General features: G+C 39.2%; 1 protein-coding gene across 5 annotated transcripts in view; it reads left to right on the forward strand.

Moving 5' to 3' along the window:
- Window positions 1-27,645, forward strand: part of FRYL (FRY like transcription coactivator) — a 916,813-nt gene that overhangs the window by 697,663 nt on the left and 191,505 nt on the right. For all 5 annotated transcript variants that reach the window (XM_053703981.1, XM_053703978.1, XM_053703979.1 and 2 more), the window contains 7 exons: window positions 6,522-6,613; window positions 7,258-7,430; window positions 9,165-9,325; window positions 10,374-10,484; window positions 11,222-11,376; window positions 11,488-11,587; window positions 22,869-23,037. In XM_053703981.1, the coding sequence (XP_053559956.1) occupies window positions 6,522-6,613; window positions 7,258-7,430; window positions 9,165-9,325; window positions 10,374-10,484; window positions 11,222-11,376; window positions 11,488-11,587; window positions 22,869-23,037 (961 nt within the window). The remainder of the gene's footprint in view (window positions 1-6,521; window positions 6,614-7,257; window positions 7,431-9,164; window positions 9,326-10,373; window positions 10,485-11,221; window positions 11,377-11,487; window positions 11,588-22,868; window positions 23,038-27,645) is intronic.

Raw genomic sequence — 27,645 nt, forward strand, 5'->3', positions numbered from 1 at the left:
TCTAGCTATTTTAGCTAGAAGAGCTTTATGGCTTAAGACTTGGAATGCTGATATGGCTTCTAAATCAACTCTACTTTCCATTTCTTTCCAGGGAAACAAATTATTTGGTTCTCAGTTGGATTCTATTATTTCAACTGTTACTGGTGGGAAAGGAACTTTTTTACCACAGGATAAAAAATCTAAAGGTAAAAACAGGGCTAACAATCGTTTTCGTTCCTTTCGTTTCAACAAAGAACAAAAGCCTGATCCTTCGTCCTCAGGAGCAGTTTCAGTTTGGAAACCATCTCCAGTCTGGAATAAATCCAAGCCTGCTAGAAAGGCAAAGCCTGCTTCTAAGTTCACATGAAGGTACGGCCCTCATTCCAGTTCAGCTGGTAGGGGGCAGGTTACGTTTTTTCAAAGAAATTTGGATCAATTCTGTTCACAATCTTTGGATTCAGAGCATTGTTTCAGAAGGGTACAGAATTGGTTTCAAGATGAGACCTCCTGCAAAGAGATTTTTTCTTTCCCGTGTCCCAGTAAATCCAGTGAAAGCTCAAGCATTTCTGAATTGTGTTTCAGATCTACAGTTGGCTGGAGTAATTATGCCAGTTCCAGTTCCGGAACAGGGGATGGGGTTTTATTCAAATCTCTTCATTGTACCAAAGAAGGAGAATTCCTTCAGACCAGTTCTGGATCTAAAATTATTGAATCGTTATGTAAGGATACCAACGTTCAAGATGGTAACTGTAAGGACTATATTGCCTTTTGTTCAGCAAGGGAATTATATGTCCACAATAGATTTACAGGATGCATATCTGCATATTCCGATTCATCCAGATCATTTTCAGTTCCTGAGATTCTCTTTTCTAGACAAGCATTACCAATTTGTGGCTCTACCGTTTGGCCTTGCTACAGCTCCAAGAATTTTCACAAAGATTCTCGGTGCCCTTCTGTCTGTAATCAGAGAACAGGGTATTGTGGTATTTCCTTATTTGGACGATATCTTGGTACTTGCTCAGTCTTTACATTTAGCAGAGTCTCATACGAATCGACTTGTGTTGTTTCTTCAAGATCATGGTTGGAGGATCAATTTACCAAAAAGTTTTTTGATTCCTCAAACAAGGGTAACCTTTCTGGGTTTCCAGATAGATTCAGTGTCCATGACTCTGTCTTTAACAGACAAGAGACGTCTAAAATTGATTACAGCTTGTCGAAACCTTCAGTCACAATCATTCCCTTCGGTAGCCTTATGCATGGAAATTCTAGGTCTTATGACTGCTGCATCGGACGCGATCCCCTTTGCTCGTTTTCACATGCGACCTCTTCAGCTCTGTATGCTGAACCAATGGTGCAGGGATTACACGAAGATATCTCAATTAATATCTTTAAAACCGATTGTTCGACACTCTCTAACGTGGTGGACAGATCACCATCGTTTAATTCAGGGGGCTTCTTTTGTTCTTCCGACCTGGACTGTAATTTCAACAGATGCAAGTCTCACAGGTTGGGGAGCTGTGTGGGGATCTCTGACGGCACAGGGAGTTTGGGAATCTCAGGAGGTGAGATTACCGATCAATATTTTGGAACTCCGTGCAATTTTCAGAGCTCTTCAGTTTTGGCCTCTTCTGAAGAGAGAATCGTTCATTTGTTTTCAGACAGACAATGTCACAACTGTGGCATACATCAATCATCAAGGAGGGACTCACAGTCCTCTGGCTATGAAAGAAGTATCTCGAATTTTGGTTTGGGCGGAATCCAGCTCCTGTCTAATCTCTGCGGTTCATATCCCAGGTGTAGACAATTGTGAAGCGGATTATCTCAGTCGCCAAACGTTGCATCCGGGCGAATGGTCTCTTCACCCAGAGGTATTTCTTCAGATTGTTCAAATGTGGGGGCTTCCAGAGATAGATCTGATGGCCTCTCATCTAAACAAGAAACTTCCCAGGTATCTGTCCAGATCCCGGGATCCTCAGGCGGAGGCAGTGGATGCATTATCACTTCCTTGGAAGTATCATCCTGCCTATATCTTTCCGCCTCTAGTTCTTCTTCCAAGAGTAATCTCAAAGATTCTGAGGGAATGCTCGTTTGTTCTGCTAATAGCTCCGGCATGGCCTCACAGGTTTTGGTATGCGGATCTTGTCCGGATGGCATCTTGCCAACCATGGACTCTTCAGTTAAGACCAGACCTTCTGTCGCAAGGTCCTTTTTTCCATCCGGATCTGAAATCCTTAAACTTAAAGGTATGGAGATTAAACGCTTGATTCTTAGTCAAAGAGGTTTCTCTGACTCTGTGATTGATACTATGTTACAGGCTCGTAAATCTGTATCTAGAGAGATATATTATAGAGTCTGGAAGACTTATATTTCTTGGTGTCTTACTCATCATTTTTCTTGGTATTCTTTTAGAATTCCGAGAATATTACAATTTCTTCAGGATGGTTTAGATAAGGGTTTGTCCGCAAGTTCCTTGAAAGGACAAATCTCTGCTCTTTCTGTTCTTTTTCACAGAAAGATTGCTATTTTTCCTGATATTCATTGTTTTGTACAAGCTTTGGTTCGTATAAAACCTGTCATTAAGTCAATTTCTCCTCCATGGAGTTTGAATTTGGTTCTGGGAGCTCTTCAAGCTCCTCCGTTTGAACCTATGCATTCATTGGACATTAAATTGCTTTTTTGGAAAGTTTTGTTCCTTTTGGCCATCTCTTCTGCCAGAAGAGTTTCTGAATTATCTGCTCTTCTTGTGAGTCTCCTTTTCTGATTTTTCATCAGGATAAGGCGGTGTTGCGAACTTCTTTTGAATTTTTACCTAAGGTTGTGAATTCCAACAACATTAGTAGAGAAATCGTGGTTCCTTCATTATGTCCTAATCCTAAGAATTCTAAGGAGAAATCGTTACATTCTTTGGATGTTGTTAGAGCTTTGAAATATTATGTTGAAGCTACTAAATCTTTCCGAAAGACTTCTAGTCTATTTGTCATCTTTTCTGGTTCTAGAAAAGGCCAGAAAGCTTCTGCCATTTCTTTGGCATCCTGGTTGAAATCTTTAATTCATCTTGCCTATGTTAATTCAGGTAAGACTCCGCCTCAGAGGATTACAGCTCATTCTACTAGGTCAGTTTCTACTTCCTGGGCGTTTAGGAATGAAGCTTCAGTTGATCAGATTTGCAAAGCAGCGACTTGGTCCTCTTTGCATACTTTTACTAAATTCTACCATTTTGATGTATTCTCTTCTTCTGAAGCAGTTTTTGGTAGAAAGGTACTTCAGGCAGTGGTTTCGGTTTGAATCTTCTGCTTATGTTTTTCATTAAACTTTATTTTGGGTGTGGATTATTTTCAGCAGGAATTGGCTGTCTTTATTTTATCCCTCCCTCTCTAGTGACTCTTGTGTGGAAAGATCCACATCTTGGGTATTCATTATCCCATACGTCACTAGCTCATGGACTCTTGTTAATTACATGAAAGAAAACATAATTTATGTAAGAACTTACCTGATAAATTCATTTCTTTCATATTAACAAGAGTCCATGAGGCCCACCCTTTTTTGTGGTGGTTATGATTTTTTGTATAAAGCACAATTATTCCAATTCCTTATTTTATATGCTTCGCACTTTTTTCTTATCACCCCACTTCTTGGCTATTCGTTAAACTGATTTGTGGGTGTGGTGAGGGGTGTATTTATAGGCATTTTAAGGTTTGGGAAACTTTGCCCCTCCTGGTAGGAATGTATATCCCATACGTCACTAGCTCATGGACTCTTGTTAATATGAAAGAAATGAATTTATCAGGTAAGTTCTTACATAAATTATGTTTTTTCACACACAAGTATTTAATGCAGAAACATTTTGCTCAGTGACTCTAGAAAGGGACCTAAAGCAACTCTAAGGAAATGCTGACACATAGTTTATATCAGTAATAAACTGCTGATTCTGAGCTTAAGACATCCCGTGATTGGTGGCTATGCACATATTCTGCCCCTGATTTTAGTGGCTGTGTTCAGCTCAGGAGCAGCAGTGCATTCCAAAGTTTACTTTGCTGGTGTTACAGGGTGTCAGTGTAGAAAGCAGGTGATAAAATGTAATTGTATTTAAATCTGGTGCAGGAACACCCTTTCAAATTTGGCTTAGGGCTCTGTCTCACCCCCACTGGAAGGTTGAATTTAGTTTTTTCAAATAAAAAATAAATATAAAGGAGCTATTTGTAAGTAATTTACTATACTCCAGTAGGTAAAATGTATAATTGAGAACACATTTAAAGGGTTAGCTTTCACAGTACTTTATCCCTTTAAATGCAGAGTAATAATTAAAAAAAACTAATGCATTAAGGCATTTTATTTAATTGCATATTTTATTTCCAATGTAGCATTATTTTGTCTTTATATGGATAATCCATAGGAAGTTTAAACTCGTGACTGACAGAAGGATGCAAGGCATTGCTGTACATTGGGGTGCTGCCTGGTTTGGCAGAGCAAGGGGTTAATGATTGTCATGGAGCTTGGTAACATTATTTGTAGATGCCTTTAAATGTATGAGCCATGCTCATTTACAGCAGCTTAGACAGCTTGTGAGATCAAGTGCACTAGTAAGTTGTTGTGCTGTGAAGTGTGCAGAAGTCAGTCTTGCAGAAACACTTTAGAACTGTTTGCTTTTTGGATTCTGTCCCAGTCATTATTTGATATTACAGGTGAAGCTGATCTCTTTATCTGTCACGCATGATTCCTTCCTTCTACTAAATCTAACAATGTGCTACAGGTACCCTTAGACAACAAGTAGATGCAACTATTTCAGGCTCACACCAAATTGTCACAAGCTGCGTAGTCCTTTTTGGGCCGTGAAAACGCCTCACAAATATGTAGCATTTCATATGCTTTAACAGTTAAATAGTAAAATAGTTAGGAGCTTCGAAGAATGTTTTACACATTATAGAAAACTAGTCACTACTGGATAAGCTTTATCAGTCGTAACTTATATAAAAAAAAAGAAATAAGAATTTTAATCACTTTATACAGTAGTGTTGGGTTTTTAAGTGATCAGGATGTTGTTTTCTGTTACGTAATTTTGAAGTGTTTTACCATAACTATCCTTTTAGGTAAACAGTATATCTCATCTAATAGTTTTTGGGTTTTTTAATATATACAGTATATATACAAAAGTAAAAAAAATTCCAATCTTGTTGTATCATATTTTTAAAATAAACACGCCGCTCTCAATTAGTCTGTGGTTATGTATACAAGTTCTCTGCATATCCCTAACAAATAATTCACCATGCATATAAAAATAGCACTTAAAAATAGTTGTGCAGTTTGCATCTAAAATAATTTAAACTATCTTAATTTAGATTAAAATGAATAGGAAACACATTCATGTTTCATACTTATATATGATGCTTTCTGGCTGATAGCGACAACTGCCATAGCTTTGCTGGTGGAAATGAAATATCCTCCATGAACCTGAAAAGCAAGAAAATGTGGTTGTTCCATCCTAGGAAAATATTTTCATTTGTTTCAGCTCTAACAAATAAAAGAAATGCCTGGGTGTACTTTAAAATAAAAAAAAATGTATATGTTTATCCAACAGGCTGTATATGTTAGCGTGAATCGACCATGAATGAAGGTTTACTTTTCACAACAAACCGACAAAGGACGATAATAACGTTTGCTAAATTTTAGTTAATCTTTCCAATCATGGTTGTTTTTATAGAGAATAAATTGATTATGGTTGTTATATTGCCCTGCACAGTCTAGTAATGCTGGGATCTTGTGTGCAGAGATCATAGTGTGTACTGAGGTTTACGTATCCAAGTATGCTGTGGCTAAAAATCTAAATAGAAAATAAGGCTAGTTACGGGGGATAGGGTTAAAGGGACAGTCTAGTCCAAAATAAACTTTCACGATACAGATAGATTGTGAAATTTTAAACAATTTTCCAATTTACTTTATCACCAATTTTGCTTTGTTCGCTTGGTATTCTTAGTTAAAAGCTTAACCTAGAAGGTTCATATGCTAATTTCTAAGCCCTTGAAGGTGGCCTCTTCTCTCTGGGCATTTTGACAGTTTTTCACCACTAGAGGGTTTTAGTTCATGTGTGTCATATAGATAACACTGTGCTCACGCACGTGGAGTTACCTAGGATCCAGCACTGATAGGCTAAAATGCATGTCTGTCAAAAGAACTGAAATAAGGGGGCAGTCTGCAGAGGCTTAGATACAAGATAATTACAGAGGTAAAAAGTATATTAATATAACTGTGTTGGTTATGCAAAACTAGGGAATGGGTAATAAAGGGATTATTTATCTTTTAAAATAATAACAATTCTGGTGTAAACTGTCCCTTTAACCGCTTGAATGTAAGAAATTACTCTCCCTGGCATCCTGTGGGTGAAAGGGAGTTTGTACCCTCTCAAGATGACAATAATGCATCAGCTGCAATATTGCTTTCAGCCAGCATTTTTTATAAGAACCACCTTAGATATAAACATATAACATTCAGAAAATATATTTTCTAGGGTTTAGAAAAAGGAAACTGACGCAGCTTCTGTTTTACAGAATATGAAACGACGCAGGCGTCGAGATATTTTAAGAGTACAACTCGTCCGTATATTTGAACTGCTGGCAGATGCAGGTGTCATTAGCCACAGGTAGGTACTGGCACTTACTTTATACGTTGCTTAAACCTCACTACAGTGATCTTTCATTATATTCAATGTATATCGTTACACAGGCTAGTGTATGTATTCTCATAATGTGCTTTTTCACATGTGCAATAATACCATATGCCAATAATACGATCTCCCAAGGAAAGGAAGCATGAAGTATTATTGCAGCTATTCCTCTTATGGTAAAAACTTTATGAAGCAAAAATGACTGTTGTAGCAACAGCTATCAATGTGCAAAATTGCTTTTAATTGAAATACACAGATTTTCCCATTAAAACTATTTAAATTAAAACTAGCAGGGATTGTATGTTGGATACTTCAGTATTCAGATAGAATTTGCTTATAGGGACATCTCCCACAGTTAAATTTGATTAAGCCTCTACAAGCCTGTAAGAAAAGTTGGTCTTATTGGCACAAGAACAGTCTAAAAAACATGTACTTTATTTTATTTTATATTTAAATGCAGAAATCAAAGCAGCAGTTACTTAGTATTTGAGAACTGATTTCATGGATGTGTTATCTCCCTTTTTCCAAGTAGTGCAAACATGGACGGTACCTGGAACGTAAGTTGTACAATGCATGTTTACTGGTGTGATGCAGTCTCTTTCTGTCCCTTCTTTTACAAGTGCAAGTGGTGGCCTTGATAATGAAACACATTCCCTCAACAATACTCTATTGGAGTATGTGGATTTAACCAGACAGTTGCTTGAAGCAGAGAATGAGAAGGACTCTGATACACTGAAGGATATCCGATGCCATTTTAGTGCCTTAGTGGCGAATATAATTCAGAATGTTCCAGGTATTCCAGCACTTTTTTTTCCCTGCCAAATAACTAAATCATTGGTAAGCTGTATACATGCAAAGAGTAGTGGTTGTGACTGTCTTCTCCTAGATAATGAAAGTTGTGTTGTTTGTTTTCCTGATTGTGATCGTTCTGCGTGTTTGGGTGATTACTTTTTTTCTCTGATTTGATTCTTACCTGCAGAGATAATAACCTTTACTTGTCTTGAATGCATATTCCTTATTTCCTTAAAATATGTCTGTTAAAAGTTTTACTAAGTTTACATCAAAACTGAATTATACAATCTTATTGTAAGATTTAGTCTAAATGATGGTTTCACTATTAAAGGGGTATACAAGACTCTATGATTGTTAGGCACTACTTAAAAAGTAATTATTTCTGAACTATAAAACAGTTACTTGTCTCTAGAAAAGCTACTTCGCTATAGCATTTGATAGTAGTGATGTGCATTACCATGAATTTCTACCACACTGGCTTTGCATTGGCTGCAAGCATGGATCCTCTCTAGACTTTGGCTGGACAGGACAGGTTTTCATTATAGGGGGCTACATGAGGTCCGCAGTTGAGAAGCAATGCTCTAGACCATGTTAGTATGGGATTCAAATTTTTTTGCACTTGAGGCAACTGGGCCTATGTCAAATTCTAACATGGTTGCAAAGAAGTTTCCTAGAGGTAATTTATAGTTTTATGCTTAAAAAACAATGACTTTCTAAATAGAAATGTGTATTAATGGCAGTTAAGAACCAGAAGGTCTGTGTAGTAAGCCCATATTTATGTCTCAAGTGTAATCATAAGTAAGCTTTGGGTTAGCCTTATGCATAATTCAAGCATTCCACCAATCAACCACCCTTCCTGTAAAGATGTGCTTGCATGCATTGCTCTTCAACCTGCTTAGAAGAGCAGTTTGAGATTGTTTTTGGTATTTGCTTTGTGAAAAATGCTCTCATCTTTAACTAATCACATAATATTCTTGAAGGCTTCTATACAATTCTATATCTATTTATCTCTTTCTCTCTCTCTCTCTCTCTCTCTCTCTCTCTCTCTCTCTCTCTCTGACTTTCCCACTCTCTGTCTTCTGCTCTCTGTTTTTCTCTCTCTCTCTCTCTCTCTCTCTCTCTCTCTCTCTGACTTTCCCACTCTCTGTCTTCCGCTCTCTGTTTTCCTCTCTCTCTCTCTCTCTCTCTCTCTCTCTATATATATATATATATATATATATATATATATATATATATATATATATATTATTTATATTAGACTGTGTGCCATTTCAGTAGCTTTTCTTTGAACAGGTTCTAGTCTATTTCTTTTCTCTTGGAAATACTGTCTCCAGAACTTTACACAATATTTATGATGATTAGGTCTGACTAGCAAAACATAGAGTGGCATAGATAAACCCCTTTCTTAACAAGCAAGCATCCTACTGCCTTACCTGCTGCTGCTGCAGTGTCGTGTTAACCACCAGTCTTCAAATGCTGCCTAACATTCTTAGGAGCTTTAATGTCCTTTTATTTCCTGAAATATGTTTTTTTTTACTTTAGTCCCATCACAAGTTGAACTTAAAACCAAAACTTTTTTCGGTTACAAATAAAAATTATTAGTGGGCTGCTTTTAGAATCATCTGCCATCATATTAATAACAAAAAACAACTTTTTAAGTTTAAAATCAATAGCAGGTTTTTGCAGTGGTGCCGCTGGTCTTTGAGGCTTGTTCATTTGTTCATTTTGCTTGCAGTACACCAGAGAAGAAGTATCTTCCCTCAGCAGAGCTTGCGCCATAGTCTATTCATGCTGTTCAGTCACTGGGCTGGACCTTTTAGCATCATGTTTACGCCTTTGGACAGATACAGCGATCGGAACATGCAAATAAACAGACATCAGTATTGCGCATTAAAGGTACTGACATGAAATCTTGAAACTAGAAGTTAAAGTGACTTAAACCCAAATAATAGAAGTAAAATGGAAACTTTTTAAAATTGTATTCTCTATCTGAATCATGAAAGAAAAAAAATGGGTTTCACGTCCCTTTAAATGCTTTGTGTTATTCAAACATATAGGCATCTTAAAGGACTTTTAAATACAGTAAAAGTGAATAATCCACAGATACATAATCAAAAGGTAATGCAATAGCACTTACTCTGAATTTTAAATGAGCAATAGATTTTTTTCTGATAAATTTAAAATGTCTTCCTTTTGCTGGCCCCTTATATAATGTGACAGCCATCAGCAAATGACAAATTCATGTAAGTGTACACTGTGAACTCAGTAGGTGCTGGTGCCTCATAAAGTGTACACATGAAAAGAGTGCACAATTTGATATTTTGATTTGTGTCCTATTAAGCCATTAGCCAGTGGTTAAAAAGCAAGAAATTTAAAATAATATATTGTATATACTACTTCATACGGTTTAATTTTCATATCTCCCCTTCTGTGGCAACTCCCATATGTGTATTGGTAAACATTTTAAATGTTTATTTTATCAGTACTAATTATATTCCTGAGATAGAGGTTTCAAGCTTTGTAAAGCTAAAACCGAAGATTAAATCTTTTACAGGGACTAAACTGTTCATTAAAATAGTTCTGATTTAGCTATATATGTCCAGTAATTTATCTTAAAAAATAAGTTTAGATTCTTTACAAGTTAAAAACATGTTGTTAATGCCATTGAATGTTTTCATACCATGTTTTAATGACAAATAATTCCTGTATTACGTGTAGTAAAATTCAGCCCTCAAGTGGCTTAAACTAAAAAAAGAAATACAGGGTAATTATATTTCTGCTTGAGTAAGAATGCATCAGTAAAATAAGTGCTATAGATTTATCTCCTCTGTTTAAGCAATTATCTAATATAAACTGTTTTAGAATTCTAGAACTGATACTTGCTACAATGTCCTCTAATTCAGTTTAATGCATAAACCTTTATATATATATTAAATGTTTTTAGGCAATGTCCGCTGTATTGTGCTGTGGCCCTGTTGCAGATAATGTGGGTCTTTCATCTGACGGATACCTCTATAAATGGTTGGATAACATTCTTGATTCACAAGACAAAAAGGTACTACTCTATTTTATTTATTTTATTAATAGGGTCATATTTTGTTGCAGAGCTTTTCCTTTCATTTTTTTAAGAAAAAACTAAATTCCATGGTGTTATAGAATATTTATAAAGAGAATCTTCATTACCTACTGAGTTCTTTTTTGTGTTGAACATTTCTACATTTTAATAGACTCCCTAGAAAGAATTGCAAATGTGGCTCTTGTGAAGGCAACTGCATTTCAGAATATGTCTTTGTGATCTAGACATTTTAAAAACCATTAAAAGTTAGAATTTGTGTTTTTGTCTATTTGACTTTAAAAGTTTCTACTAAATAAGAAAGCTAGATTGTTATATTTCTCATGTTAAGTTGAATATAATTGTTGTGGTCATACTTTTTAAAACCACTTTGCAAATCTGCAAATCAGTGACGAATTTCTCATTAGACAATGCAGGAATTTAGCCTTCCTGAACATAAACTACCTATCATCTCACATCTGGTACATTTGTTTGCTTGTTTGCCAAGTATTGAAAATCAGAAATGTACATCTAGGTGGTTCTGGCACACACACAAACAAACCAATTACTGAAAAATAGCAGTCTAGTTTACCAGCCAGCAAAAGGTTCATTATTTCTTATCTGGTAATGGAAAGTGCATCTGACACAAGTGGTTTAAAAAAAAACAAATGCCTATTTTATTTTTGTCTAGTTGTAGTTTGTTCCTTTCTTCTGACTCATGTTCTTGGTCTCTCACATAGGTTCATCAGCTGGGATGTGAAGCAGTAATGCTATTGTTGGAACTAAACCCTGAGCAAAGTAACCTCATGTACTGGGCAGTCGATCGATGCTACACTGGCTCCAAACGAGTGGCATCTGGCTGCTTTAAGGCAATAGCCAGTGTTTTCCAGAACAGGTTGTGGTTTTATAGACAACATCCTATTGTACATACTGTACTATATGCAATGAACAAACAGGTTTTCTGTTGCTATTAATGTTTTCTAAAATCTCTGTAATCTCCCCATAGGGATTACCAGTGTGACACAGTGACACTCCTTAATCTAATCCTGTTTAAGGCAGCTGATTCTGCCAGGGATATCTATGAAGTTGCTATGCAATTACTGCAGGTTTGTGAAATTTGTTTGCTCTTTTATTTATGTCAAAAGAATTGTTTCAAAGTTCAGAAATCAAGGACAGTTACAAAAAAAACCAAGAAAAAAAAAACCCCGCCTCTGTGTGACAGATTTATCAAAAGTAAACTTGTGACCTTGTGTTTTATTCTCTCAAAGGAAAATCATATATATATATATATATATATATATATATATATATACAGGGAGTGCAGAATTATTAGGCAAATTGTATTTTTGAGGATTAATTTTATTATTGAACAACAACCATGTTCTCAATGAACCCAAAAAACTCATTAATATCAAAGCTGAATAGTTTTGGAAGAAGTTTTTAGTTTGTTTTTAGTTATAGCTATTTTAGGGGGATATCTGTGTGTGCAGGTGACTATTACTGTGCATAATTATTAGGCAACTTAACAAAAAACAAATATATACCCATTTCAATTATTTATTTTTACCAGTGAAACCAATATAACATCTCAACATTCACAAATATACATTTCTGACATTCAAAAACAAAACAAAAACAAATCAGTGACCAATATAGCCACCTTTCTTTGCAAGGACACTCAAAAGCCTGCCATCCATGGATTCTGTCAGTGTTTTGATCTGTTCACCATCAACATTGCGTGCAGCAGCAACCACAGCCTCCCAGACACTGTTCAGAGAGGTGTACTGTTTTCCCTCCTTGTAAATCTCACATTTGATGATGGACCACAGGTTCTCAATGGGGTTCAGATCAGGTGAACAAGGAGGCCATGCCATTAGATTTTCTTCTTTTATACCCTTTCTTGCCAGCCACGCTGTGGAGTACTTGGACGCGTGTGATGGAGCATTGTCCTGCATGAAAATCATGTTTTTCTTGAAGGATGCAGACTTCTTCCTGTACCACTGCTTGAAGAAGGTGTCTTCCAGAAACTGGCAGTAGGACTGGGAGTTGAGCTTGACTCCATCCTCAACCCGAAAAGGCCCCACAAGCTCATCTTTGATGATACCAGACCAAACCAGTACTCCACCTCCACCTTGCTGGCGTCTGAGTCGGACTGGAGCTCTCTGCCCTTTACCAATCCAGCCACGGGCCCATCCATCTGGCCCATCAAGACTCACTCTCATTTCATCAGTCCATAAAACCTTAGAAAAATCAGTCTTGAGATATTTCTTGGCTCAGTCTTGACGTTTCAGCTTGTGTGTCTTGTTCAGTGGTGGTCGTCTTTCAGCCTTTCTTACCTTGGCCATGTCTCTGAGTATTTCACACCTTGTGCTTTTGGGCACTCCAATGATGTTGCAGCTCTGAAATATGGCCAAACTGGTGGCAAGTGGCATCTTGGCAGCTGCACGCTTGACTTTTCTCAGTTCATGGGCAGTTATTTTGCTCCTTGGTTTTTCCACACGCTTCTTGCGACCCTGTTGACTATTTTGAATGAAACGCTTGATTGTTCGATGATCACGCTTCAGAAGCTTTGCAATTTTAAGAGTGCTGCATCCCTCTGCAAGATATCTCACTATTTTTGACTTTTCTGAGCCTGTCAAGTCCTTCTTTTGACCCATTTTGCCAAAGGAAAGGAAGTTGCCTAATAATTATGCACACCTGATATAGGGTGTTGATGTCATTAGACCACACCCCTTCTCATTACAGAGATGCACATCACCTAATATGCTTAATTGGTAGTAGGCTTTCGAGCCTATACAGCTTGGAGTAAGACAACATGCATAAAGAGGATGATGTGGTCAAAATACTCATTTGCCTAATAATTCTGCACTCCCTGTATATATAATCAATACACAGCAGTTTAGCACTCACAATACTTTCCTTTTGTTTTGACCGGGGTGCTCAGCAACATATTTCATAGACCTCCAACAAAAGCAGGCACTCACCGGGTTTGAAGTGGCAAAAAACTTTATTCCAACAGAGTGACCCCGAAACTTCACTCTGTTGGAATAAAGTTTTTTGCCACTTCAAACCCTGTGAGTGCCTGCTTTTGTTGGAGATATATATATATATATACACACACACACACACACATGAAAAGGTCCGATCTGTCCTAGTTCTAAACCATCACAAACTGAAACTGAGCAAGTTATATAAGTGACTTTTTTAGTTATTAAAGAAATGAGTTTGATTTGATAATGTACATTTAATTCCTAGCCTTCTCATGACACTCCAGTACAGACTGTGCTAAAATTATTGCTGGCTGTTTACAAGGCATTTTAACAAATATTACCCCCTATTTCAGTCTACTGTTTGCTGCTCAGAAACTGTTTAATCAGCTGTTTTTTTCTGTGGCATGACAAACTAATGAAGCCCGATAATTTCACTTAGTTCTGAATACAATATACACAAGTTTTGGGTTTATACTTGAAAGCCTTTCAGAATTAGTCTTTTCATGTTGGTTTCTACATGCCTAAGCATAATATATGTGGAAGCTAATTGAATTAATTGATTTGTTATGACTGACAACACCACAATCCATGACGTACGCAAATTAACAATTAATATTTTTAATAAAGAAATCGTTTAGTTTATCAACGTGAATTCTTATCCTCATAACAAAAGCTATGTGAAAAGCCATAAACAGGCCAAAATGTTTTATTTATTTTCTTTAAAGGGACAGTAAACACCAGAATTTTTGTTGTTTAAAAAGGTAGATAATCCCTTTATTACCCATTCCCCAATTTTGCATAACCAACACAGTTATAATAATAATATACTTTTTACCTCTGTGATTACCTTGTATCTATGCCTCTGCAAACTGCCCCCTTATTTCAGTTCTTTTGACAGACTTACATTTTTAGCCAATCAGTGCTTGCTCTTAGGAGCTTCACGTTCCGGAGTTTAATGTTATCTATATGAAACACATGAACTTACGCCCTCTAGTGGTGAAAAACTGTCAAAATGCTTTCCGATTAGAGGCAGTCTTCAAGGTCTAAGAAATTAGCACACGAACCTCCTAGATTTAGCTTTCACAGTGGCGTCACTAGAGTTGGTGTCACCCGGTGCGGTAAGTTATGGTGTCACCCCCCCCCCAGAAAGCAGACACACACAAAAACACAGGCACACACACATACAAATACTCAGACACACTTAAAAAACATAATTTATGCTTACCTGATAAATTCCTTTCTTCTGTAGTGTGATCAGTCCACGGGTCATCATTACTTGTGGGATATTAACTGCTCCCCTACAGGAAGTGCAAGAGGATTCACCCAGCAGAGTTGCTATATAGCTCCTCCCCTCTACGTCACCTCCAGTCATTCGACCAAGGACCAACGAGAAAGGAGAAGCCAAGGGTGTAGTGGTGACTGGAGTATAATTTAAAAAATATTTACCTGCCTTAAAAAACAGGGCGGGCCGTGGACTGATCACACTACAGAAGAAAGGAATTTATCAGGTAAGCATAAATTATGTTTTCTTCTGTTAAGTGTGATCAGTCCACGGGTCATCATTACTTGTGGGATACCAATACCAAAGCAAAAGTACACGGATGACGGGAGGGATAGGCAGGCTCTTTATACAGAAGGAACCACTGCCTGAAGAACCTTTCTCCCAAAAATAGCCTCCGAGGAAGCAAAAGTGTCAAATTTGTAAAATTTGGAAAAAGTATGAAGCGAAGACCAAGTTGCAGCCTTGCAAATCTGTTCAACAGAGGCCTCATTCTTAAAGGCCCAAGTGGAAGCCACAGCTCTAGTGGAATGAGCTGTAATTCTTTCAGGAGGCTGCTGTCCAGCAGTCTCATAAGCTAAACGAATTATGCTACGAAGCCAAAAAGAGAGAGAGGTAGCAGAAGCTTTTTGACCTCTCCTCTGACCAGAGTAAACGACAAACAGGGAAGACGTTTGTCGAAAATCTTTAGTTGCCTGTAAATAAAATTTAAGGGCACGAACTACATCCAGATTGTGCAAAAGACGTTCCTTCCTCGAAGAAGGATTTGGGCACAAGGATGGAACAACAATCTCCTGATTGATATTCCTGTTAGTGACTACCTTAGGTAAGAACCCAGGCTTAGTACGCAGAACTACCTTATCCGAGTGAAAAATCAAATAAGGAGAATCACAATGTAAGGCTGATAACTCAGAGACTCTTCGAGCCGAGGAAATAGCCATTAAAAATAGAACTTTCCAAGATAACAACTTTATATCAATGGAATGAAGGGGTTCAAACGGAACACCCTGTAAAACGTTAAGAACAAGGTTTAAACTCCATGGTGGAGCCACAGCTTTAAACACAGGTTTAATCCTGGCCAAAGCCTGACAAAAAGCCTGAACGTCTGGAACTTCTGACAGACGCTTGTGTAACAGAATGGACAGAGCTGAGATCTGTCCCTTTAAGGAACTAGCGGATAACCCCTTTTCTAAACCTTCTTGTAGAAAAGACAATATCCTAGGAATCCTAACCTTACTCCAAGAGTAACCTTTGGATTCGCACCAATATAGGTATTTACGCCATATTTTATGGTAAATCTTTCTGGTGACAGGCTTCCTAGCCTGTATTAAGGTATCAATAACTGACTCAGAAAAACCACGCTTTGATAAAATCAAGTGTTCAATTTCCAAGCAGTCAGCTTCAGAGAAGTTAGATTTTGATGTTTGAAAGGACCCTGAATCAGAAGGTCCTGTTTCAGAGGTAACGACCAAGGTGGACAGAATGACATGTCCACCAGATCTGTATACCAAGTCCTGCGTGGCCATGCAGGCGCTATTAGAATCACTGATGCTTTCTCCTGTTTGATTCTGGCAATCAATCGAGGAAGCATCGGGAAAGGTGGAAACACATAAGCCATCCTGAAGGTCCATGGTGCTGTCAAGGCATCTATCAGGACCGCTCCCGGATCCCTGGATCTGGACCCGTAGCGCGGAAGCTTGGCGTTCTGTCGAGACGCCATGAGATCTATCTCTGGTTTGCCCCAACGTGGAAGTATTTGGGCAAAGACCTCTGGATGAAGTTCCCACTCCCCCGGATGAAAAGTCTGACGACTTAAGAAATCCGCCTCCCAGTTCTCCACTCCCGGGATGTGGATTGCAGACAGGTGGCAAGAGTGAGACTCTGCCCAGCGAATTATCTTCGATACTTCCATCATTGCTAGGGAGCTTCTTGTCCCTCCCTGATGGTTGATATAAGCTACAGTCGTGATGTTGTCCGACTGGAACCTGATGAACCCCCGAGTTGCTAACTGGGGCCAAGCCAGAAGAGCATTGAGGACTGTTCTCAATTCCAGAATGTTTATTGGAAGAAGACTCTCCTCCTGATTCCATAGTCCCTGAGCCTTCAGAGAATTCCAGACAGCGCCCCAACCTAGTAGGCTGGCGTCTGTTGTTACAATTGACCAGTCTGGCCTGCTGAATGGCATTCCCCTGGACAGATGTGGCCGATAAAGCCACCATAGAAGAGAATTTCTGGTCTCTTGAATGGAATGAAGGACACGGCATGCATTTTGAAGTTTTGTTAACCTGTCCTCTGTCAGGTAAATCTTCATTTCTACAGAATCTATCAGAGTCCCCAGGAAGGGAACTCTTGTGAGTGGAAAGAGAGAACTTTTCTCTTCGTTCACTTTCCATCCATGCGACCTTAGAAATGCCAGTACTATCTCTGTATGAGATTTGGCAGTTTGAAAGCTTGAAGCTTGTATCAGTATGTCGTCTAAGTACGGAGCTACTGAAATTCCTCGCGGTCTTAGTACCGCCAGAAGAGTGCCCAGAACCTTTGTGAAGATTCTTGGAGCCTGTCTAAAAAGGCAAACCTTAGATACCGGTAATGACTTCTGTGAATCGGTATGTGAAGGTAAGCATCCTTTAAATCCACTGTGGTCAAGTACTGACCCTCTTGGATCATGGGCAAAATTGTTCGAATAGTTTCCATCTTGAACGATGGAACTCTTAGGAATTTGTTTAGGATCTTTAAATCCAAGATTGGCCTGAAGGTTCCCTCTTTTTGGGAACTACAAACAGATTTGAGTAAAACCCTTGTCCTTGTTCCAACCGCGGAACTGGATGGATCACTCCCATTAATAAAAGATCTTGTACGCAGCGTAGAAACGCTTCCTTCTTTGTTAGGTTTGTTGACAACCTTGACAGATGAAATCTCCCTCTTGGGGGAGAGGATTTGAAGTCCAGAAGGTATCCCTGAGATATGATCTCTAACGCCCAGGGATCCTGAACATCTCTTGCCCAAGCCTGGGCGAAGAGGGAAAGTCTGCCCCCCACTAGATCCGGTCCCGGATCGGGGGCCCTCAATTCATGCTGTCTTAGGGGCAGCAGCAGGTTTTCTGGCCTGTTTGCCCCTGTTCCAGGACTGGTTAGGTTTCCAGCCTTGTCTGTAGCGAGCAACAGCTCCTTCCTGTTTTGGTGCAGAGGAAGTTGATGCTGCTCCTGCTTTGAAATTACGAAAGGAACGAAAATTGGACTGTCTAGCCTTGGCTTTGGCCTTGTCCTGAGGCAGGGCATGACCTTTACCTCCTGTAATGTCATCAATAATCTCTTTCAAGCCGGGCCCGAATAAGGTCTGCCCTTTGAAAGGAATATTAAGCAATTTAGATTTAGACGTAACATCAGCTGACCAGGATTTTAGCCACAGAGCTCTGCGTGCCTGAATGGCGAATCTTGAATTTTTAGCCTCAAGTTTAGTTAAATGTACTACGGCATCTGAAATAAATGAATTAGCTAACTTAAGGAATTTAAGTTTGTGTGTGATGTCATCTAGTGTGGATGATTGAAGTGTCTCTTCCAGAGACTCAAACCAAAATGCTGCTGCAGCCGTGACAGGCGCAATACATGCAAGAGGTTGCAATATAAACCCTTGTTGAACAAACATTTTCTTAAGGTAACCCTCTAATTTTTTATCCATTGGATCTGAAAAAGCACAGCTATCCTCCACTGGGATAGTGGTACGCTTAGCTAAAGTAGAAACTGCTCCCTCCACCTTAGGGACCATTTGCCATAAGTCCCGTGTGGCGGCGTCTATTGGAAACATTTTTCTGAATATAGGAGGGGGTGAGAAAGGCACACCGGGTCTATCCCACTCCTTAGTAACAATGTCAGTAAGTCTCTTAGGTATAGGAAAAACGTCAGTACTCGTCGGTACCGCAAAATATTTATCCAACCTACACATTTTTTCTGGGATTGCAACTGTGTTACAATCATTCAGAGCCGCTAATACCTCCCCTAGTAACACACGGAGGTTCTCAAGCTTAAATTTAAAATTTGAAATGTCTGAGTCCAGTTAATTTGGATCACAACCGTCACCCACAGAATGAAGCTCTCCGTCTTCACGTTCTGCAAACTGTGATGCAGTATCAGACATGGCCCTTGCATTATCAGCGCACTCTGTTCTCATCCCAGAGTGATCACGTTTACCTCTTAGTTCTGGTAGTTTAGCCAAAACTTCAGTCATAACAGTAGCCATATCTTGTAATGTGATTTGTAATGGCCGCCCAGATGCACTCGGCGCTACAATATCACGCACCTCCTGAGCGGGAGATGCAGGTACTGACACGTGAGGCGAGTTAGTCGGCATAACTCTCCCCTCGTTGTTTGGTGAAATATGTTCAATTTGTACAGATTGACTATTTTTTAAAGTAGCATCAATACATTTAGTACATAAATTTCTATTGGGCTCCACTTTGGCATTAACACATATAGCACAGATATCTTCCTCTGAATCAGACATGTTTAACACACTAGCAAATAAACAGCAACTTGGAAATACTTTTCAAAGTAATTTACAAATAATATGAAAACGAACTGTGCCTTTAAGAAGCACAGAAAATATTATAACAGATAAAATAATTAAGTTATAGCATCAATCTTTGTCAGAATATACAGTTTTAGCAAAGGATTGTTCCCCTCAGCAAATGATAACAAACCCAGGCAGCAGAAAAAAATACACAAATAAACGTTTTTTATATCACAGTCAATACAATCAGCACAGCTCTGCTGTGAATGATTACTTCCCTCAAAAAAGACTCTTGAGATCCCTGAACTCTGTAGAGATGAACCGGATCATGCAGGAAGAAAATGAACCTCTGACTGAGTTTTTCTGATGCATAGTGAAAGCACCAAAATGGCCCCTCCCCCACACACATAACAGTGAGAGGGATCAGTGAACTGCTCTAATTTAAATCAAAACTATTGCCAAGTGGAAAAAAAGTGCCCAAAACATTTTTTCACCCAGTACCTCAGAGAAAAAAACGTTTTTACATGCCAGCAAAAAAACGTTTTACCTCAATAATTAATTGTCATTTAAAACCTATTGCAAGTCCCTGCAAAATAGGTTAAGTCTATGTATACAGTTTAAAAGCCAGAGAAGTACCATTTCCCAGAAAACTGAAGTGTAAAATATACATACATGACAGCCTGATATCAGCTACATCTACTGCATTCAAGGCTGAGTTTACATTATAACGGTATGGCAGGATTTTCTCATCAATTCCATGTCAGAAAATAATAAACTGCTACATACCTCTTTGCAGATTAATCTGCCTGCTGTCCCCTGATCTGAAGTTTACCTCTCCTCAGATGGCCGAGAAACAGCAATATGATCTTAACTACTCCGGCTAAAATCATAGAAAAACTCAGGTAGATTCTTCTTCAAATTCTACCAGAGAAGGAATAACACACTCCGGTGCTATTATAAAATAACAAACTTTTGATTGAAGATATAAAAACTAAATATATCACCATAGTCCTCTCACACATCCTATCTAGTCGTTGGGTGCAAGAGAATGACTGGGGGTGACGTAGAGGGGAGGAGCTATATAGCAACTCTGCTGGGTGAATCCTCTTGCACTTCCTGTAGGGGAGCAGTTAATATCCCACAAGTAATGATGACCCGTGGACTGATCACACTTAACAGAAGAAACATACTCAGATGCACACACAAACACTCGGAAACACACTCAGACACACACACAAAGACACTGAGACACACACACACACAAAAACTCAGACACACACTTACAAAATATGTAAACTGCACTGCATTAATTATAAATCGCATGCCTAGAGCTGCTCCCTGGCTCAGCAGAGCATCAAATGAAAGATAAACAGAGCACTCTAAAATAAATCACTGAAGAAAAGGTTTAGGTGCGCAAACTATGAAAATTCTGCTCTCTGACTCTGTTCCAAGTTTGTCAGTGCACAGCCCCGGGCCGCGTGCCTACCGCTTCTTATAGCCAATCACCTCTGCAGTCTGCCCACCCCCAGACCCCCGCCCGCCCTCCTACCTGTTCAGTGTGCACTTAGTGTACCGTAACCGTAATGGTCTGGTGGGCATCATACGTGGCTCCTTCACTTTAAAGACAGTGTCAAACAGTCATGCGGTCAGGTGCCAGGCATCCCCTCATGATTTGCCAGTTCCCGTTTAGAGAGACAGCACAGCAGTGAGTGACTCCACTGCTCCACATGTCACTGAGCAGTGAGCACAGATAGGCAGGCAGGTTTAGGCTAGCAGCGCAACTTTGCAAGCCCCACGGCATGCCCACAACATTCATAGAGAAATTGGGCAGGGGAGAAGCAAAGTACAAACAAGCAAAAGCAGCCGGGAAAACTATGTTGAAATTGCAGCACTGGCTCAAGGGGCAAAAAAATTGTGTGTCTACAACTTCCCCAGTCCCACCAATGTTCACAAATGCCAGCCCCTCTAATAAAAAAAAAATATCTATGCATCTCAACATTGTATTTCTTTGAATTTCAATAAAATTTAAAAAAAAAAAAAAAAAAAAAAAAATTTTTTTTTGGTGTCACCCCCTGGAGGGTGTCACCCGGGACGCCACTAGTGACGCCACTGAGCTTTCAACTAAGAATACCAAAGGAACAAAGCAAAATTGGTAATAAAAGTAAATTGGAAAGTTGTTTAAAATTACATGCCCTATTTAAATCATGAAAGATTTTTTTTTTAATTTACTGTCCCTTTAAGTCTTCAAAACTGTTTAAATAGAAATATGTAGAAAATTATCAAAAAGTTTGTTATGCATTTGTATCTCACCGCAAATCTGTCGTGTATCCCTACTTTTGTACCCAGCGCTATGGAATTTTGTGGTGCTATACAATTAAATGATAATAATGTGAAAATCAGGCTCACCTATGCATTAACATGGCCTTGAAACCAAACTCATGGTAAGCACTTAGTATGACTCTTCTAATGCTGTACACACAGCTGAGATATACCATGTTGCTTTGTTAATGTAACATCTGGTAGTGACAACAGAAATTCTAATAGACATTACAGGGACATTCTAATGCAATAATTGCAATAACAGCACCTAGCTTACCATGTGATTAACCTTCAGAACCTTTACTGAGCTGAACACAGGAGCCAATCAAGCACAGCATGTTTAAATAGATTAAAATAGGACTTTCACCCTCTTTCTAATAATTTGCTTGAAAGCATCACTTCAAAGGGTCATTAAACATGTTTGAGATTCTAAATGTTTATTCATGTAGAATAAAACTTTGCAATATACTTTTGTGCCCTTTTCCATTAATTTAATTTAAAAACTGGTAAACTTTCCATTTTCTGCAAGAATTAAAAGCGCTGTCTTCACACTTCACAAACTTAAAAATACTATGTTCCATACAGCCATTGTTTGCACACTCTTGTAATCATTTATATTTGTGCCTAGCTGACCTCAGCAGAGAAGATAAGGACAACCTAGATTACAACATGGTGCTGCCAATCATTTTATAAAAACTAAAGAATTACACCTTTCTTTAATACTTAAAAGGATCGGAAAGTAAACATTTAAACTTGCATGATTCAAATAGAGCATGTCATTTTAACACGTTTACATTCACTTCTATAAATGTACTTTGTTCTTTTGCTATCCATTGTTGAAAAGGAATACACACATATCCTATACTACTGGGAACTAATTGGTGATTGATGCCTGCACACATTTGTATCTTGTGATTGGCTTACTAGATGTGTTCAGCTAGCTCCCAGTAGTGCATTGCTGCTCATTCAGCAAATGATAACAAGAATGAAGCAAATTTGGTAACAGAAGTAAATTGGAAAGTTGTTTAAAATTGTATGTTCTATATGTATTATTTAAGAAAATGTTGGTTTTCATGTCCCTTTAAATAACTAATTCGATGTTAAGAATATATAGATATAGACTCTCCTTTGGTTTAAATACAGTTATATCTAGTATTTATTTACTGTTTATTGTACCTTTAAAGGTCCTTTTATGCCTAATGTTGTTTATCTGGCAGTCATTCCCTTGAGAATTTATTTTCACTTTTGATTTTTTGAGCTTTACGTGTACATTTTTCGTACTCATTCTTGCAGATCCTGGAACCGAAGATGTTTCGATATGCCCATAAACTGGAGTTGCACCGAACTGATGGGATACTGAACCTTCCATCCCCACTGCCTCACCTCTATTCTGTCTCCTACTATCAGCTCTCTGAAGAGTTAGCAAGGACATACCCAGAGCTAACCCTTGCTATTTTTTCAGGTGTGTCAATTCTTAAATACATAATACAGTTCTGGACTTTAACATCCATATGGCCTAAAGGTCTTTGTAGTCCTTGACATACAGATCTCTAGGAGATCCAGCTATTTGGCTCTATATCTTTTTGTTCAACACACACAGCCAATTAGTAACACTGTGTCATGCACAGTATTTTTGACTTGCAAAAATTCCTGGTCATTAAAATGTTAAATAAATCTCGGCAAATGTAGACATAAATTTCCTTTTTCTTTTTTTTTTCTTTTCTCTTGTTAAGTGTGTTCAGTCCACGGGTCATCCATTACTTATGGGATATATTCTCCTTCCCAACAGGAAGTTGCAAGAGGATCTCCCAAGCAGAGCTGCTATATAGCTCCTCCCCTCACATGTCATACCCAGTCATTCTCTTGCAACCCTCAACAAAGAAGGTGGTCGCGAGAGGAGCTGGAGTTTTTACTTAACTATTCTTCAATCAAAAGTTTGTTATTTCTCTTGTTAAGTGTATCCAGTCCACGGATCATCCATTACTTATGGGATATTAACTCCTCCCCAACAGGAAGTGCAAGAGGATTCACCCAGCAGAGCTGCTATATAGCTCCTCCCCTAACTGCCATTACCAGTCATTCTCTTGCACCCAACAAATAGATAGGATGTGTGAGAGGACTGTGGTGATTATACTTAGTTTCATACCTTCAATCAAAAGTTTGTTATTTTATAATAGCACCAGAGTGTGTTATTCCTTCTCTGGTAGAATTTGAAGAAGAATCTACCTGAGTTTTTCTATGATTTTAGCCGGAGTAGTTAAGATCATATTGCTGTTTCTCGGCCATCTGAGGAGAGGTAAACTTCAGATCAGGGGACAGCGGGCAGATTAATCTGCAAAGAGGTATGTAGCAGCTTATTATTTTCTGACAATGGAATTGATGAGAAAATTCTGCCATACCGATATAATGTAAACTCAGCCTTAAATGCAGTAGCAGCAACTGGTATCAGGCTGTCATGTATGTATATTTTACACTTCAGTATTCTGGGGAATGGCACTTCACTGGAATTATACTGTATGCATAAAACTTTAGCCTAATTTGCAGGGACTAGCAACAGGCTTTTTAATAACACTCAATTTATTAATGTTAAACGTTTTTTGCTGGCATGTAAAATCGTTTAATTTTCTGAGGTACTGGGTGAAAAAATGTTTTGGGCACTATTTTTTTCCACTTGGCAGTCGTTTTATTTAATTTATGACAGTTTACTGATCTCTCTCACTGTTATGTGTGAGGGGGAGGGGCCTTTTTTGGTGCTTTTGCTACGCATCAAAAAATTCAGTCAGAAGTTTATTGTCTTCCCTGCATGATCCGGTTCATCTCTACAGAACTCAGGGGTCTTCAAAACTTGTTTTGAGGGAGGTAATCACTCACAGCAGAGCTGTGAGATTGTAGTTGACTGTGATAAAAAAACGTTTATTTCTGTATTTTTTTTCTGCTATCAGGGTTAGTTATCCTTTGCTAATGGGAGCAATCCTTTGCTAAAATTGTGTTTTTTACAAAGATTTGATGCTATAACTTTTCAGTTTATTAATTTTCAACTGTCATAACTTTTTCTGTGCTTCTTATAGGCACAGTACGTTTTCATATTATAGTAAATTACTTGAAAAGTATTTCCAAGTTGCTAGTTTATTTGCTAGTGTGTTAAACATGTCTGATTCAGAGGAAGATATATGTGCTAAAGCCAAAGTGGAGCCCAATAGAAATTTATGTACTAACTGTATTGATGCTACTTTAAATAAAAGTCAATCTGTACAAATTGAACATATTTCACCAAACAACGAGGGGAGAGTTATGCCGACTAACTCGCCTCACGTGTCAGTACCTGCATCTCCCGCTCGGGAGGTGCGTGATATTGTAGCGCCGAGTACATCTGGGCGGCCATTACAAATCACATTACAGGATATGGCTACTGTTATGACTGAAGTTTTGGCTAAATTACCAGAACTAAGAGGTAAGCGTGATCACTCTGGGGTGAGAACAGAGTGCGCTGATAATATTAGGGCCATGTCAGACACTGCGTCACAATTTGCAGAACATGAGGACGGAGAGCTTCATTCTGCGGGTGACGGTTCTGATCCAAACAAACTGGATTCAGATATTTCAAATTTTAAATTTAAGCTGGAAAACCTCCGTGTATTACTAGGGGAGGTGTTAGCGGCTCTGAATGATTGTAACACAGTTGCAATACCAGAGAAAATGTGTAGGTTGGATAAATATTTTGCGGTACCGGCGAGTACTGACGTTTTTCCAATACCTAAGAGACTTACTGAAATTGTTACTAAGGAGTGGGATAGACCCGGTGTGCCGTTCTCACCCCCTCCGATATTTAGAAAGATGTTTCCAATAGACGCCACCACACGGGACTTATGGCAAACGGTCCCTAAGGTGGAGGGAGCAGTTTCTACTTTAGCTAAGCGTACCACTATCCCGGTGGAGGATAGCTGTGCCTTTTCAGATCCAATGGATAAAAAGTTAGAGGGTTACCTTAAGAAAATGTTTGTTCAACAAGGTTTTATATTGCAACCTCTTGCATGCATTGCGCCTGTCACGGCTGCAGCAGCATTTTGGTTTGAGTCTCTGGAAGAGACACTTGAATCAGCTCCATTAGATGAGATTACACACAAGCTTAAAGCCCTTAAGTTAGCTAACTCATTTATTTCAGATGCCGTAGTACATTTAACTAAACTTACGGCTAAGAATTCCGGATTCGCCATTCAGGCACGCAGAGCACTGTGGCTAAAATCCTGGTCAGCTGACGTTACTTCTAAATCTAAATTGCTTAATAAACCTTTCAAAGGGCAGACCTTATTCGGGCCCGGGTTGAAAGAAATTATCGCTGACATTACAGGAGGTAAAGGCCATGCCCTGCCTCAAGACAGAGCCAAACCTAAGGCTAGACAGTCTAATTTTCGTTCCTTTCGTAATTTCAAAGCAGGAGCAGCATCAACTTCCTCTGCACCAAAACAGGAAGGAGCTGTTGCTCGCTACAGACAAGGCTGGAGACCTAACCAGTCCTGGAACAAGGGCAAGCAGGCCAGGAAACCTGCTGCTGCCCCTAAGACAGCATGAATCGAGGGCCCCCGATCCGGGAACGGATCTAGTGGGGGGCAGACTTTCTCTCTTCGCCCAGGCTTGGGCAAGAGATGTCCAGGATCCCTGGGCGTTAGAGATCATATCTCAGGGATACCTTCTAGACTTCAAATTCTCTCCCCCAAGAGGGAGATTTCATCTGTCAAGGTTGTCAACAAACCAAATAAAGAAAGAGGCGTTTCTACGCTGCGTACAAGATCTTTTATTAATGGGAGTGATCCATCCGGTTCCGCGGTCGGAACAAGGACAAGGGTTTTACTCAAATCTGTTTGTGGTTCCCAAAAAAGAGGGAACTTTCAGGCCAATCTTGGATTTAAAGATCCTAAACAAATTCCTAAGAGTTCCATCGTTCAAAATGCAAACTATTCGGACAATTTTACCCATGATCCAAAAGGGTCAGTACATGACCACAGTGGATTTAAAGGATGCTTACCTTCACATACCGATTCACAAAGATCATTACCGGTATCTAAGGTTTGCCTTTCTAGACAGGCATTACCAGTTTGTAGCTCTTCCATTCGGATTGGCTACGGCTCCGAGAATCTTCACAAAGGTTCTGGGTGCTCTTCTGGCGGTACTAAGACCGCGAGGAATTGCGGTAGCTCCGTACCTAGACGACATTCTGATACAAGCTTCAAGCTTTCAAACTGCCAAGTCTCATACATAGTTAGTACTGGCATTTCTAAGGTCGCATGGATGGAAGGTGAACGAAAAGAAGAGTTCTCTCTTTCCACTCACAAGAGTTCCCTTCTTGGGGACTCTTATAGATTCTGTAGAAATGAAGATTTACCTGACAGAAGACAGGTTAACAAAGCTTCAAAATGCATGCCGTGTCCTTCATTCCATTCAACACCCGTCAGTAGCTCAATGCATGGAGGTGATCGGCTTAATGGTAGCAGCAATGGACATAGTACCCTTTGCACGCCTACATCTCAGACCGCTGCAATTGTGCATGCTAAGTCAGTGGAATGGGGATTACTCAGACTTGTCCCCTACTCTGAATCTGGATCAAGAGACCAGAAATTCTCTTCTATGGTGGCTTTCTCGGCCACATCTGTCCAGGGGGATGCCATTCAGCAGGCCGGACTGGACAATAGTAACAACAGACGCCAGCCTACTAGGTTGGGGCGCTGTCTGGGATTCTCTGAAGGCTCAGGGACAATGGAATCAGGAGGAGAGTCTCCTACCAATAAACATTCTGGAATTGAGAGCAGTTCTCAATGCCCTTCTGGCTTGGCCCCAGTTAACAACTCGGGGGTTCATCAGGTTTCAGTCGGACAACATCACGACTGTAGCTTACATCAACCATCAGGGAGGGACAAGAAGCTCCCTAGCAATGATGGAAGTATCAAAGATAATTCGCTGGGCAGAGTCTCACTCTTGCCACCTGTCAGCAATCCACATCCCGGGAGTGGAGAACTGGGAGGCGGATTTCTTAAGTCGTCAGACTTTTCATCCGGGGGAGTGGGAACTTCATCCG

The sequence above is a fragment of the Bombina bombina genome, chromosome 2, assembly GCF_027579735.1.
Source record: "Bombina bombina isolate aBomBom1 chromosome 2, aBomBom1.pri, whole genome shotgun sequence".
Lineage (NCBI taxonomy): Eukaryota > Metazoa > Chordata > Amphibia > Anura > Bombinatoridae > Bombina > Bombina bombina.